This window comes from Erithacus rubecula, assembly GCF_903797595.1.
Source record: "Erithacus rubecula genome assembly, chromosome: 4".
In the NCBI taxonomy this organism is placed as follows: domain Eukaryota; kingdom Metazoa; phylum Chordata; class Aves; order Passeriformes; family Muscicapidae; genus Erithacus; species Erithacus rubecula.
In genome coordinates, this window is record NC_136686.1 from 43,466,455 (window position 1) to 43,481,011 (window position 14,557).

General features: G+C 33.9%; 2 protein-coding genes across 4 annotated transcripts in view; one reads left to right on the top strand and one right to left on the bottom strand.

Moving 5' to 3' along the window:
• Nucleotides 1-5,025, top strand: part of LRRN3 (leucine rich repeat neuronal 3) — a 31,361-nt gene extending 26,336 nt beyond the window's left edge. Inside the window, exon 2 of the mRNA XM_079304963.1 lies at nt 2,056-5,025. Coding sequence (XP_079161089.1) covers nt 2,409-4,535 — 2,127 coding nt within the window. The 5' untranslated portion in view covers nt 2,056-2,408 and the 3' untranslated portion in view covers nt 4,536-5,025. The remainder of the gene's footprint in view (nt 1-2,055) is intronic.
• The window catches only part of IMMP2L (inner mitochondrial membrane peptidase subunit 2), a 402,416-nt gene that overhangs the window by 231,684 nt on the left and 156,175 nt on the right, over nt 1-14,557 (bottom strand). The window lies entirely within an intron of this gene.

The following is a 14,557-nucleotide window of genomic DNA, read 5'->3' on the forward strand; positions in this document are numbered from 1 at the left end:
GTACCTCTACTGAGCAGAAGCCCCTGAGCATCCTAGTGGGATTCAAAGGTTGAGATAAGACATCTGCAGTAGCAGTCTGTTGAATCTCAATTAATTTACAATTTAGGTAGGATTTTCAATAATTGTTCAATTATTTGAAACATACATTTTATATTTGTCATGCTCAAATTACATATTGAATATACAATCCAACTGAAAACTACAATAGTCACTACGAAATGTGCTTCAAGAATATGTATCAAGAACATGACAAAAAAATTCTCTCCCACATGGCCATCCTCTTTTTCCCTTACACAATTACATCTATGCATTTGGCATAGGTCTCTGGTAAATGTGACAGTACTCCACATTTGCCTCTTGGTAGCAAAATTCAATGCAAGGCATTAACTTTTCAACATAAACCTTTATTTTTCTGAAAGTCTCAAGTTTATCTCATTTCCCAGAACAAAAGAACAGATTATATTTTTACTATTTCAGTCAGTATTTCTTAGTATTTTGGTTTAAACTGGGCTATGTGCATAAAAACATACTACTGATCCTCAAAACAGCAGAATGTTTTCTGTATGTTTATCTCACACATTGTCTGTTCGCTCTATTAATAAACTTACATGTTAAAATAAAATATTAAATGTCCTTAAATGCACATAACACAAAGAAAAGCCTCAAAGACTTGCCAAACGTACTTCAAATTGGCACAATGCTCATATTACTTTACACAGTCAAACACCATTCTTCTGAACTGTTACAGAATGCATAAGTGGTCACTAAGCCAAATCCTCCTGGGCCTGGAAAGAACATCTAAAATTCAAATGCTTGACACTTAACTTTTGCAATTCTGTCTATCTATACCAGCAACCCTTTCAAAATTATTTATCAATGTCAATTAAGCACTGATCTTATGGCATCAATGTCAATGTGAATTTTAATACCTAAAGGCAAGGGGAGAAAGGGCATAAATGTGCATCGCACAATAGTCTTCAGAAACAAAGTCTGGATGAAGTGTAAAGTCTGTATTCTGAAGTAAATTAAGCAGTGAATGTGTACTACTTTATGTAAGAAAACATAGAAACTTTTGTTTTATATGCATTGAAACAAAATGTACACTCAAAGCCAGATTTATTTTACTCCACAAGAAGAAAGTACATACCAAAAGCCTGGGATAATCACATTTGATGACACAAGTGGCATTGATGTTACAAGGTTTCAGTCTTTGCTATAATTTGGGACCTGAAGTTAGTCTACAGAATTCAGATTCTTGCAGGTCTATAGAGCAAAGAAGTAATGTAATTTTTTTCTTATCACTGTGAAGGCACTTTTTTGCTAATATTCCTTGTAATTGAGGTTATTGAAACCAGAACAAGAAGGCAAGCGATTAGCTTGAATTTGCCGAGGTTACAAGCTATTTATTATAAGGTACATAGTTCTTTCTAAATAACACTTTAAAAAAAAGAAAAAAAGTTTTCTTTCTAAATGGTAGCTGCAAAAAGTATCAAATTATAAAACCTGTGGCTTTTCAATTTCATATATTTCTATATAAATATCTCAGAGCCTTTCCTAAGAATGTCATTAGGAATGTGTATTAATCCAACCATTCAATTTCCCTTTGATTATGCATAAATTATATTCTTTATAGTTACAAACTTTATGTAAAAAAGTTAAATATTCATGCTCTGTAGAATTTTTCTAAATGTTTACATTTTCAAAGACCACAGAAATTAGTCTGCTTCCAGTGATAACTGAAAGAGAAAAGAAAGTATTTTAAAGGAGGATAAAATATGTAGAAAAATCTCACTGATATATTTTACTTAATACTCTGTGGATCTTCATCTTTCTGTAGAACAATGCTCCACTGGATGCATGACAAGCTAAAAGTCTAAAGACATATTACTATATTAACTTAATTTATGCTATCTGGATACCACTACAATACTCCAGACACCACAGTCATTTTCTTTTTTTACTTGCAATAATTAACAGTAGAGAGCAAAAGATGGCTAAATTAATTTATAACTTTATAGTTTCTTATACTAATCATTTCCTCTTCTTGTATTTTAGGTCATCCTGTCATTCCTGCAAACACTAATCAATCATGGGATTTGAAGTTAATACTACTAAATAAATGAATTGTTTAATCTCCTATGACCATCTATACATACTTCATCTTCACAAAGCTCATCAATTTTATGTCATCAAGGACAAAGTGACCTTCATTTCCACAAAATGCTTCTTACTACTGGACAAGTTGGTTACAAATTTATCACTTGTCTTCAGGAAGGAAGTCCTTCATGACTGTCATTTGATAAATGCAAGATTGTGCTTTATTAATTGACCAGGTCATACTGAATTCCAAGACGATAATTGCGGAATACTAAAGGGTGTGTTACTTTCCTTTGAACATTTGAGCTAAGATGAAGGACCTGCAACTCAAAATTAATTTACTGCTTGGTCTAGTTTCCACTGCTCTACTACAAGCTGTAGGAAGAAAAGCAGACTGCCCGGAGTCATGTATATGTGAAATCAGACCATGGTTCACCCCCAGGTCTGTCTACATGGAAGCTCCAACAGTGGACTGTAATGATTTAGGCCTTTTTCATTTTCCAGCTACGCTGCCTGCTGACACACAAGTTCTACTTCTACAAACTAATAATATTGCAAAAATTGAACACTCAGTAGACTTCCCAGTGAATTTAACTGGTCTAGATTTATCTCAGAACAATTTATCCTCAGTGACCAGTATTAATCTTAGAAAGATACCACAGTTGCTTTCGGTGTACCTTGAAGAAAATAAACTTACTGAACTCCCTGAAGAATGTCTCTCTGGACTCAACAATTTACAAGAGCTTTATATTAATCATAATCTGCTTTCTGTGATTGCACCAGGAGCTTTCAGAGGCCTCAATAATCTTCTCAGACTTCATCTCAATTCAAATGGTCTTCAAGTGATTAACAGAAAGTGGTTTGAAGCTACTCCTAATCTTGAAATTCTCATGATTGGAGAAAACCCAATAATCAGAATTGAAGACATGAACTTCAAGCCTCTTAGCAATCTGCGCAGCCTAGTTTTAGCAGGTATAAATCTCACTGAAATACCAGATAATGCTTTGGCTGGCCTTGACAACTTGGAAAGCATTTCCTTTTATGACAACAGATTTGTTAAAGTGCCCCACATCGCTCTTCAAAAGGCTACAAATCTTAAATTTCTGGATCTAAATAAGAATCCCATTAACAGAATACGACGAGGGGATTTTAGCAATATGCTGCACCTAAAAGAGTTAGGAATTAATAACATGCCTGAACTGATTTCTATAGATAGTCTTGCTGTTGATAATTTGCCAGATTTAAGAAAAATAGAAGCGACCAATAACCCCAGGTTATCATACATTCACCCCAATGCATTCTACAGACTGCCCAAGCTGGAATCGCTCATGCTCAACAGCAACGCGCTGAGTGCCCTGTACCGCAGCACGGTGGAGTCCCTGCCTAACCTCAAGGAGGTCAGCATACACAGCAATCCCATCAGGTGTGACTGTGTCATCCGCTGGATTAACATGAACAAAACAAACATTCGCTTCATGGAGCCGGAGTCCCTGTTTTGTGTAGACCCACCTGAATTCCAAGGTCAGAATGTGAGACAGATACACTTTCGGGAAATGATGGAAATCTGTCTTCCCCTGATAGCTCCTGAAAGCTTTCCATCTACACTGGATATAAAAGCTGGCAGCCATATTTCTTTGCACTGCAGAGCAACAGCAGAACCAGAACCTGAAATCTACTGGATAACACCATCAGGACACAAACTTTTGCCTAATACTATCTCTGACAAGTACTACATTCATTCTGAAGGAACATTAGACATAAGTGATGTAACACAAAGAGAAAGCGGCTTATACACATGTATAGCAACAAATTTAGTTGGGGCAGATCTAAAGTCAGTCATGATTAAAGTGGACGGCTCTTTCCCTCAGGAACACAATGGATCTTTAAATATTAAAATAAAAGACATAAAATCTAATTCTGTTTTGGTTTCATGGAAAGCAAGTTCTAAAATTCTGAAGTCCAGTGTTAGATGGACAGCCTTTCCAAAAGCTGAAGAGTCCCGGGCTGCACAGAGTGCTCGAATACCATCTGACATAAAGGTATATAATCTTACACATCTAAATCCATCAACTGAATACAAAATTTGTATAGACATTCCCACTATCTATTCTCAGAATAGAAAACAATGTGTCAATGTAACCACAAAAGGACTGGACTTGGAAGTGAAAGGCTATGAAAAGAACAACATAATAGGATTGCTTGCCTGCCTTGGCGCTCTTTTGGGAATCATCTCTGTGATATATCTATACAGCTGCATTTCTCAAGAGATGAACTATGGCATTGGACACAGCTATCTAAGGAATTACCTGAAGAAACAATCCTTTTCATTCAATGAGTTTTATCCTCCTCTAATCACTCTTTGGGACATGGGCAAAGAAAAAAGCACAGCAATGGAAGTGAAAGCAACTGTAATAGGTGTACCAACAAATATTTCATAAATATGTCAGTATATAATTTAATTTCTGAAATAAAAAGCACATGACAGTATTTGTGCTGAATAAAAAGGAGACAAGAAAAAATATTTCTCTTAGGAACTAGATTCCTGGACTTTGTTGCTGCCAACAAATGGAATATGTATGACTCAGTATAAGAGAAGAATTTTAATTAACTGGCTTCTAAGGGTATTCTACCAACCAAATAAAATTAACTTCATATTCTGGAACTTTCATGGGACTTTTAAGTCTGGAATACTGTGGAAGTAGCCAAGAACATTTTCTGTATTTTTTTTTTTTTAATTATTATATAAAAGTAGTGGAACTGAGCAATACCTCCTCCTGTGCTGTATTACACAAAATAGCCACGAGTTTTTTCAGTGAAGAGATATACTAGGGTTGACATATGGTGTAATGAAATGGACAAATTCTGTAGAGTAGACACAGTGAGTATGTGAATTTTTTTTAATGAAAAAATACATTTTTGATTAAAATCAAATTACTTTTTGTCTTGTTTGTTTCTAAAGAAACCACCCCACCATTCTGGGAGTTCTTGTCTGATAATAAACAAACACATTCCAAAGTCTAATAAAATATCTCTTTACATATTCTCCTATTAAAATGCTAATCTCAGCATAAAATATATTTTTGCTGATTTTAGGTTGTATAATGTTTCTAAAAGAAACGTAAGTTCAGTGATGATTTTTTATCAAATTTTCTTTATTCTAAGAACATTATAAAGGCAAAAGAGGTGTTGGAGATGAGTCCACTTAAACCCACTAAAATTAGATTTCAGCATAGATATTGGTTATTGAATAGTTCTTTGTTCCTTTTACTTTACACACTTTTATGTATCTGTGTGAAATACTTCTGTTCTCTTAGCAACATGTGAGCCTGAAGATCTTTATTTCATTAAATCTGTATTATGTAATTTTATTACTACACAGAAGTCTCTTCTAGAATACATGGCAATGCTTTCCATGGCAGTACTGTGACCCACCATCCATATGAACATATCATCTTTAATCTCTACACAGAAGCATCTCCATGATATTAGCCATTTTTCATGTCCAAAGATTTTTTTTACTGTCAAAATCCCCACAGAAGCAACAGGTGAGCAGTGGAAATTTTGTGTAGCTGTATATAAAACCTGTTCCTTCTACAGATATCCTACATAAGCCTGAAGTCCTTAGTCTGAATCCACCTTGTATCTTTAATAGCATAATACATATTAACTTGCATTTTTGCACAAACAGACCAAAAAAAAAAAAAGTAACAGCAGTTTTTTCAGCAAAGTAGAATCTCTTAAAAATCAATGAAATAACTTAGTTGTGCTAAAGTATGCCTTTTCATAATCTCCTCATTTACATGAAGTTTATGAAGGTTGCTTTTTTCCTACACAAGGCATAGGGCTAAAATAGTCACATATTTCTATAATTGGGATGTTTACTCTCTTTAATTGAGATAGAAACTGATAAGTAGCTATATTTCATTTCCTCAGAAACAGAAAAGTATTGTTACAAACCCATGTTTTCATTTATTTCATAGTTTTTCTCTCAGGAATGGATTAAAATGCTTTAATGTTTTAATGCATTAAAAGCAGTACTTATTGGTTATGCAAACGAGAAAAGAGTAGAAATAGATTAACTTTTCTTTGGCATTTAACAGCAAACCTCATTTTGAAATGTACCACTAATGAAAGAGAGAAGGCAAACATAAGTATTTGAAATATCTGGCTAGGAAATACCCAAAATACAGTACTGAAAAAAAATTATATTACTTATTTCTATCACCTACTAGCCTGAAAGATAATGTTTTATTAATAAAATGATTAAGCATTTACTTTTGGGTAAAAAATTTTCTGCCATTTAAAAATATAAATTGTAATATTTCACCAGCTAACACAGCCAAATGCTATCTTATATAGGAATATTTCAGTTTGTAGTTTAGCTAAAATGCTCCAAAAAGTACCCATAAAACCGAGATGAGAGATTGGAGAAAAATATGTTGATTTATATCCAACAAGGAAATTTCCATTTCCAAAATTCTCTAATAAAACTTATTCTGCTTGTGTAGCCTGAAGTAGTGACATCAAGATAACTTAAAATAGAAATTGAGATTATTCCCATAATCTTGTACTGGCCAGTAAGACACAATGATCAACAATACTCTTGCAATACTCTTCTTTTTATCTGAAGCCAGAAGAGACCTTTCTGAAAAAGATTGCTATATGGTACAGAAAATAAGTTCACATACCAGATAATTCTAGAAGAGCTGCAGGAAAAAAACTGAAAAGCAACACTCTGTTAGGCATAAGGAAGAAAATAATTCTTATTATTGAACTGAATAGAGTGGATGTGTGGCACTGAAGGCAAGAAATTTTCCATGGAAGAAAGCATACAGTAAGTATGAAAAGTTCATTACTAAAATGGAATAGAGGAGACAGCCATTAAATACTACCAAAAAGAGCCAAAAAGAGATTGAAAATTCACCTCATGCTAAAGATTAGAAAACATACCTGAAAAAATACTAACAATTGCATGCAGCTTTTGTAGAGGTCAGAAACCAGCTGAGTAGAAATATATCCAGAGTAAAAAAAAATCCTGGTATTGCCTACTAGGTAAGAAAAAAGCCCCTCACATCTTTCTGGAATACCGGTTTTGGTAGGTCGGTTGACTAATGTACCACATGTGTAAGTTGAATAGCTTTTCCTTTAATACCACTGGAAATAATTTGAATCAATTTTATCAGGAAAAGACTACACAGGTACTCAGGAAAAATGCTAAACTACAACATAAAAAGAGAAGCATTATCAAAACAAGATAAAGATAGTCTAAATATTCAATAAAGATGAAATCAAGACAGAGAACAAAAATTAGGTTAGATGACAACATTTGTGAAAATTAAAGGAAAAAACCGCCAAACTTCATTTCTGCATATGACACCTACAGAAGTTAGATATTAAACAACAGAATTGCAATTACTCATTTTTATGGATAAATTCAATATTTTATTGAAACTTGGCAAGCTTTGCATGATTGGAATGTTAAAATACACAATCATAACCTGTCTAGTCAGAACTGTGTTTTGAACTATTCACTTCACCTTCAATAAAATTTCTAAAGGAGTTGCATCCTCTTCAATGTTTTCACTATAGGGCAGTGTGAAAATGAAGTACTATATTCTGTCCATGGTTAGCTGCACTTCAGTATTCTGTGACAAAATGTACAAGCAACCTTTGTAAACAGCATAGGCATACAGTAAAACTAGTAATGAATAATGGAAACAGACCCTATGATGTACAACTGTTTCCTTTCTACAGCTGGGGTGACCAAAAAGACATAGAAGGTTAAGCCATTAGACATGTTTAAAAGACATTCTTTTGAACAATCAAGAATAATTTTAAATATATATGTTGAGCATCTGCCTACTCAACTACAATATTCTTAGAGAGATATAAAGCTGCAGATGTACTGAAGTACCTTTAAAGCAACCATATCTGTTATTAAGCCAGTCATTCCTTCCTTCAGACAAAGCTGAAAACTACAAATTAAATTCCTCTTTCTGCTAAAAAAAAAAATGGTTTTTACAAACGTCTCTCACTTGCTTATCTTTCTGTCTCTCAGCTTAAATTATTTTTAGACCCTTTTTCCCAAAGCCCTTTTCTTTGCCTTGATGCAAATTCTCTGTTCCCTCCCATGCTCCCTGTGGGTTCTTTGCATATTTCCTGTTACTATTGTTGCCAGACTGTCACATCATTTCCAACACTTCCAGTAAGGACAGATGTTGCCAGACTTATTAAAAAAAATTACCAATGAAACATAATACTCAGAGGCAAAATATTTGAATAGAGAAATACAACTACTAAAGAAAGATCTGGTATTCTTAGAGAAGAACCTAGTTGTAAAGGTGATCAGGTAATGAGGTGAAGCATCTCACGAGGAAACAAAGCAGAAATAATGCAACAACATTCAGATGAAAATATGGGACTTAGATAAAGCTAGAAGGGCATGCAATTTGGGCAGATGGCCTATTCCTGATCCTAAAATAGCTGATATTCTTTTTAATATTACAGTTTAGATAAGTGGAAAACAACCCCATCTGCCTCACCCTTACGTAGCTATTATTTGTTATCCATGTTGATGACAATTTCACACTGTGCTCCAAACAGCAAAAATGCTTTTGTGAATCACAAAATTACATTAAATTCCGTGCTGGTGTCCTCATCTGCACACATTTCTTCCTGTCCAGACCTAGATTCTATAAAGAAAGCCTTTCAGCTTTCATATACTGCACTTTACAGGTCAGAATTTCCAGTTTTGTCGTTTAGCACGTGAGTACAAGTCGGATTTCCTGAGATGGCTGTTGGGAATGACTTTTGAGGGCAGAATCTTGTCATACATTCTTTTATCTTTTTTTTTTTTTTTTTTTTTTGTATGAAATTTTACTCTGTGCTGTTAACATTTATAACTTCTTTTCGTTTATCTCTAGCATGAATGTCAGCTAAACATAAAAATACACAGCTGAATTCTTTATAACAACAGAAAAAGTGGGTTACTGTCTGAAGTCTACTAAAGACAGCTAAAACACACTTTTGACATAATGGTGGAATGATTTCAAAGGACACAGAAACAGATGATAAAAATTATCTGTTCCTAAATATTCCAACATTTAAATGGAATATAAAGTGCTACAAATAGAGTCAGAATGATCACATCAAATTAAATGCAAAGTGACCAATAACTATGCCAAATAAAAAACCCAACCATTTAGAGTTAGTCTCACAATAGTAAAGGAACAAACAACATTAAATTAGAAGTAGTCGCCTATGTTTTTCTTTATGTACCAGGTAATAAAGGGATTAAGTTAAATTTTTACTATCAATTATACTCTCTTAGATTAATCTTACCTTAACAATTAATATAAAAAGGATGTTAAAGTCTTACATAATTTATTTCATGAATGTTCTGAAGGTATTCATAATAACTGCATGCCCATTTTTAGTAAACTAAATTCTATACAGAATATTCATGTGTTACACAGTGTATTCCAAAATGTGAAAAAATCCTTTCTCCTAAAATACCTGCTTGCACAATTTAAAGTATCAATACCTAAAATATATAGCACATGCACACTACTATCCCAATTTCATTTATTCTACAGGAATGTAAACGGATTTCTTTACTCAAGCTAGGATGAGCTGTATCCCCAGGACTTGCACTTTTATTTTGACAAGATCACAATAGTACTGACCAATGTCTCAACACTTACAAATGTATCATGTCCAATTCACTTTGTTGCCTTTCAGGCTGTTTAAGTCAAATTAAACATTACTTCCTTTTCTACCTTCCAAGAAATTCAACCTCTCTTGTACCCTTCACATTCCATTCCTTCACTCAGCAATCACCTACTGTTTGCTCTTACACAAAATTACATCATCAGCAGCCTTTCTATTTTCTACTTTATTAATACTTCATCTTTTTCCCAGCCTCCTATGAACTAGACTACTTCCAGAGTATCCTACTTCCTAGCCTACTTCTACAGTATTATTCTCTACTATATTTGTTATCATTTTGTAATTATCAATGGCATGGGAGAAAAACCCTGGAGAACAAGAACAAAAAAAAGCTGAATTGCTGTATGGATTTGAAGGGAAATTTCAAATGTAGCAAGAGGAAAATGGCAGCCCTGAAAACTCAGCATTCTATTCCCCAACCTACTTCAGCAGTCAGCTCTGCTTTAATAGTATTATGATAATTAAAGCTCCCTTTCTCCCCCTTGGTCTTAAAAAAGCTGACTAAATTGGAGGATGTCCACAATATCAGGTAGAGTAATTTGAAGCTATTTGTAGCTTTTGCCATCTCTTGATTATTAGAAAAGAAAACAGAAAGAGAATACTCTTATTCATCGTCATCATCATATTATTATTATTCATCCATGCTTTCAAAAGCATACAAAAATTTATAAGCATATACCAATAAACACATCACACCAAAGCACATACACCAAGGATTAAAAACCCCTGCAATTAACTAAAGGTTTAGAACAAAAGAAACAGAAATATATTATCAAAGGATTTTAAATCTTTTCTCTACCACACTGAGAGGTAGACAACTACCCACCAGTACTTTCTCATATAGTGAAAGCATTTAGGTGTGTAATTTCCACTGAATTTAACAGATACTAGTCTCCAACCTGTTAAGGTGGTTTGGACATTACAGAGTATGCCCCTGGATGACCAAAAGTCTGGCCATATGAACCTATTCACCTGACTGAGAACCCTCAAGAACTTTCATCTGCACAGCTTTACTAAAGACAGTATAAATGCAATATACATCATTCATTTAATTGAAAACATTACATATATTTTTAATTAAGACAAAATAGGAAAAGAACTATGTTATTTATTTAAAATGCTTAAAATAGAATATTTTTTGGAGAGCATCTGTTTCAAGATTAAATAATTCAATATCCATCAATGAAATTCTGGGTAGTGAAGAAAATTAAACACCAGCAAAGAAATTTTCTATATGTTCAGATATTATCCAGCTACAAACAAAATAATATACCATATAATATATTCTAAATTATTTTAAGGTACGACAAACAATATAGCTTTACCTCAGATTCTTACCCCTCCTGACCTAAAAGGTTTTCAAGTCTGCTCCTGCTATTCATCTCTAACTATAAATTATCATCCTACAGAATTTCTTAGGCTTCAACTTGTCTTCTTCCTTTTGTCTCCTTCATTTTTTTGTTCCAATTATGTTATGAAAATTCTCTGTTCTTGTATGTAGTACAATATTGTGTTCTCACTATCAGCATTTCTTTTTTATCATTCTAGCAAAGAACTCTACTGTTTTTTTGCCAAAAATTTGCATTCCACCACATTGGTTGTGTACAAATAATCTAAATACTTCTTGCTAGAACACTTACATTAAAATGACAAACTTTATGTATAATGTGATGACTTTGTGCTGAGTAGGAGTTTGCCTTAAACAAGTGCGTGAAACCTTTCTCAAAAATATTCAGAAAATTGTCAAAATATAAGAATATAAGAAAGAAAAAAAATACTTAAAACAAAAAATGGTAAATTAGAAACCTTCATATTTTGCTAACCAATAAAGTGCAGACCATGTAAGCATTACAGGTAAAAATGAGGAAAAATAAGAAACTTTAGATACTCAAAGAGAGACAAGTGAATGTTTAAAACCAATTGTAATATAAGACAGAACAAATACTTTAGAATAAACCAGAAAAGAGATGTAACATTGTGGCCAAAGGGGCCAAAACTGCTAAAAGAACAAGTTCTGCAACATGATCAAATCAGTAAATAAGAGACAAAATAAGCTGAATGAACAAAGGTGCTACAAGTAGGTTTAAAGACAATGAAGGAGAAAAGCAGGATGGACAAAAGGTATAAGAAAGAAAAGGAACAAATGGAGGCATTGTGTCTAATAGCCCATGCTGGAAACACAATAATTCAATATGGCCAATAGACTAGCCATTAGTCAAGCAAACTTTAAAAAAGAAGTGACAGTATTATCAGAAGTTAAGAAAAATTATGGATAAAGACATAAACAAAGACTCAAGAACACCAAATGAGCTTGAAGATACCATGAAATATATGTATATCAAAGTTTCAAGTTGAGACAAGATTCAACAAAAGTGGGGCCAAAAAAGAAGACAATAGCCCTTTGTGCTTTGATTTGGCAAAAAATATGTAGTAAACAGCTACTGCTAAAGGGACAAACTAACTTCCACACCTTGTGATCACGTGTCAAGAAAAAAGTTACAATACTAATTGCAAAACAAGAGCAAAAATATTTATTAGAAAGTGAAAAAAAAATGTTTAAGTGATGACAAAGAGCATGTTGGGAAATTCTGGCTAATATGCAGAAGGCAGTGACAGGTAATCTCATTTGGGAGGTTTCATTCAGAAGACAACTGAAAGCTGATAACCCTGCGTTATTAAGCAAAATACTTTCATAAGGAAATCTCAGAGGGAAGGAGACACTACAGCCTCTAATTAGAGAGCTCAAGGTCCAGGAGCTGCTTAACAGTATCAATTATAATGCCACTAATAACCAATTAAGATTTGTGATTTTTCTAAATATTACCAGAGCCAAAGCAATATCAAATATTGTTTTCAAGAAGCCTCAAAGTTCTTTAAAAATAATTAATTCTGAAGGATTAACTACAAAATCCATTTAAAGGCAACAATGAAAGACACTGGAAGGTATTTGAGTTTGTTTTAAATGATGTTGAAAGCAAGTGTATTCTGCCAAAAAGAAGCTAATCATTACATAGAATAAAAGCCTGAAGAAAAATAAAAGGGAAGACCAAGAGCAGAGGGGAAAACAAAGAAACCAAAATCAATTTAAATTAAGATGAGAAAAAAGTGAAGACAAGAATAATCCTGTTTAAAATTATGTTATAAAAGTCAAGTTAATATTTATATTATATACTAAAATAATGACCAATGCAAAAGAGTCAGTCAGAATACAGCAACAGAAACCTAGTTTTTGAAAAATAATATTTTAGAACCCGTTTTAAAACTCTTAGCAAGCTAACTGAAAAATCAGTGAAATCAAGGAAGTAAGAGAGACTGAACAAGCCAGCTTGGTGTCTGTGTATAAAACAGAGCTGATCTGCTAAATTTCTGACAATATATTTACAAGCAAAGCTGCCCCTTCAGTGTAATTTGGAGAGATCTGAATTAGGAAGTCCACACAGTGCTGTGAAACCCTTAACAGGTTTTCTAGCCCAGGTCAAAGTACATTTGGACATTATTAGTTTGACAGAAAGACACACTAATATCACTCCCATGCAGACTGTATACACAAAGGTGCTAAAATACACAGTACTAGCCATGGAAGTCTGGAAAACATCACTCCACACTCAGGGGGTAGAGGTCAACGATCTGTACCAGTTTGAGACCAGTTGCAAATGGTGTTCTTCAGGCTTCTACTCTGGGATTTAACTTGCTTATTAATGACCAGGAGGAGGAGACAAAATCCTTTTCAATCTGACAATACTAATTTTGAGAATGCAGTAAATACATTTAATCACAGGGCTGATGTGTAGAGGAATCTAAAAATGCTGGAGAATTAGGCCAACAGGCTGATGTGAAATTCAGCAAGGACACAAGTGCTGCACCTAGAGTGGACTAACACCTGAGCAAGTACCAACCTGTGACAGCCTCACTGGAGAGCAGCTCTGCTGGAAATGACCTGGAGCTCCTAAATACAGTTGGCTAACAGGATACTGGGCTGTATTAACATGAAACTAATAGAAGACTGAGGAAAAGAATGCCCCTTCATTCAGCACTTGTTAGACTACCTCTGTAGTACTGTGTCTAATTTTGGATCCCTAATTGCCCAGCCCCATATGAGACATTGATCAACTGTAGCAAGCGTAGCAGGAGATTCCCAAGATGTCAAGAGCCAGAGATCTACTCTTAAGAAGAAATTCTGAGGCAGCTGGGCTTGTTCAGCCTGGGAAAAAAGGTTTGAGAAGAATAAGTAGCAACCTTCCTGTATGTAAGATATGACTACTGAGGAGAGAGAATCAGGCTCATTACTGATGTGCACAACAGGAAAATGAGTGACAGCAACCTAAAACAGAAGTTAGGGAGAAGGGAATTTAACTAGATATAGGAAAAATAAGTAATTATGAGGAAAAAAATCTTGGGAATAGGTTGCAGAGATATGGTATGCAATTATAAGCAAAATGATTCATAATTCACCCTGTTTGAGCATGAGGTTGAATAGATGACTTATCTTCTAACCTGAATAATTCTGCAGAGGAACTTTATCCTGACTATACATGCAATGTAACCTGTTCAGAGAAGCAAAAACAATTTTAGCTGAAATTACTCCAAAGTTTCACACAGGAATATAATTTCACCTTTTTTTAATGATTCCAAGAGTTCTTCAAGAGAAGCTACAATTTCAGTAGGTGTTTAGGCCTTTTAAATGTCCAAATTTTAAAAATATATTCCTATTTCCATACTCTTTCAACATGTG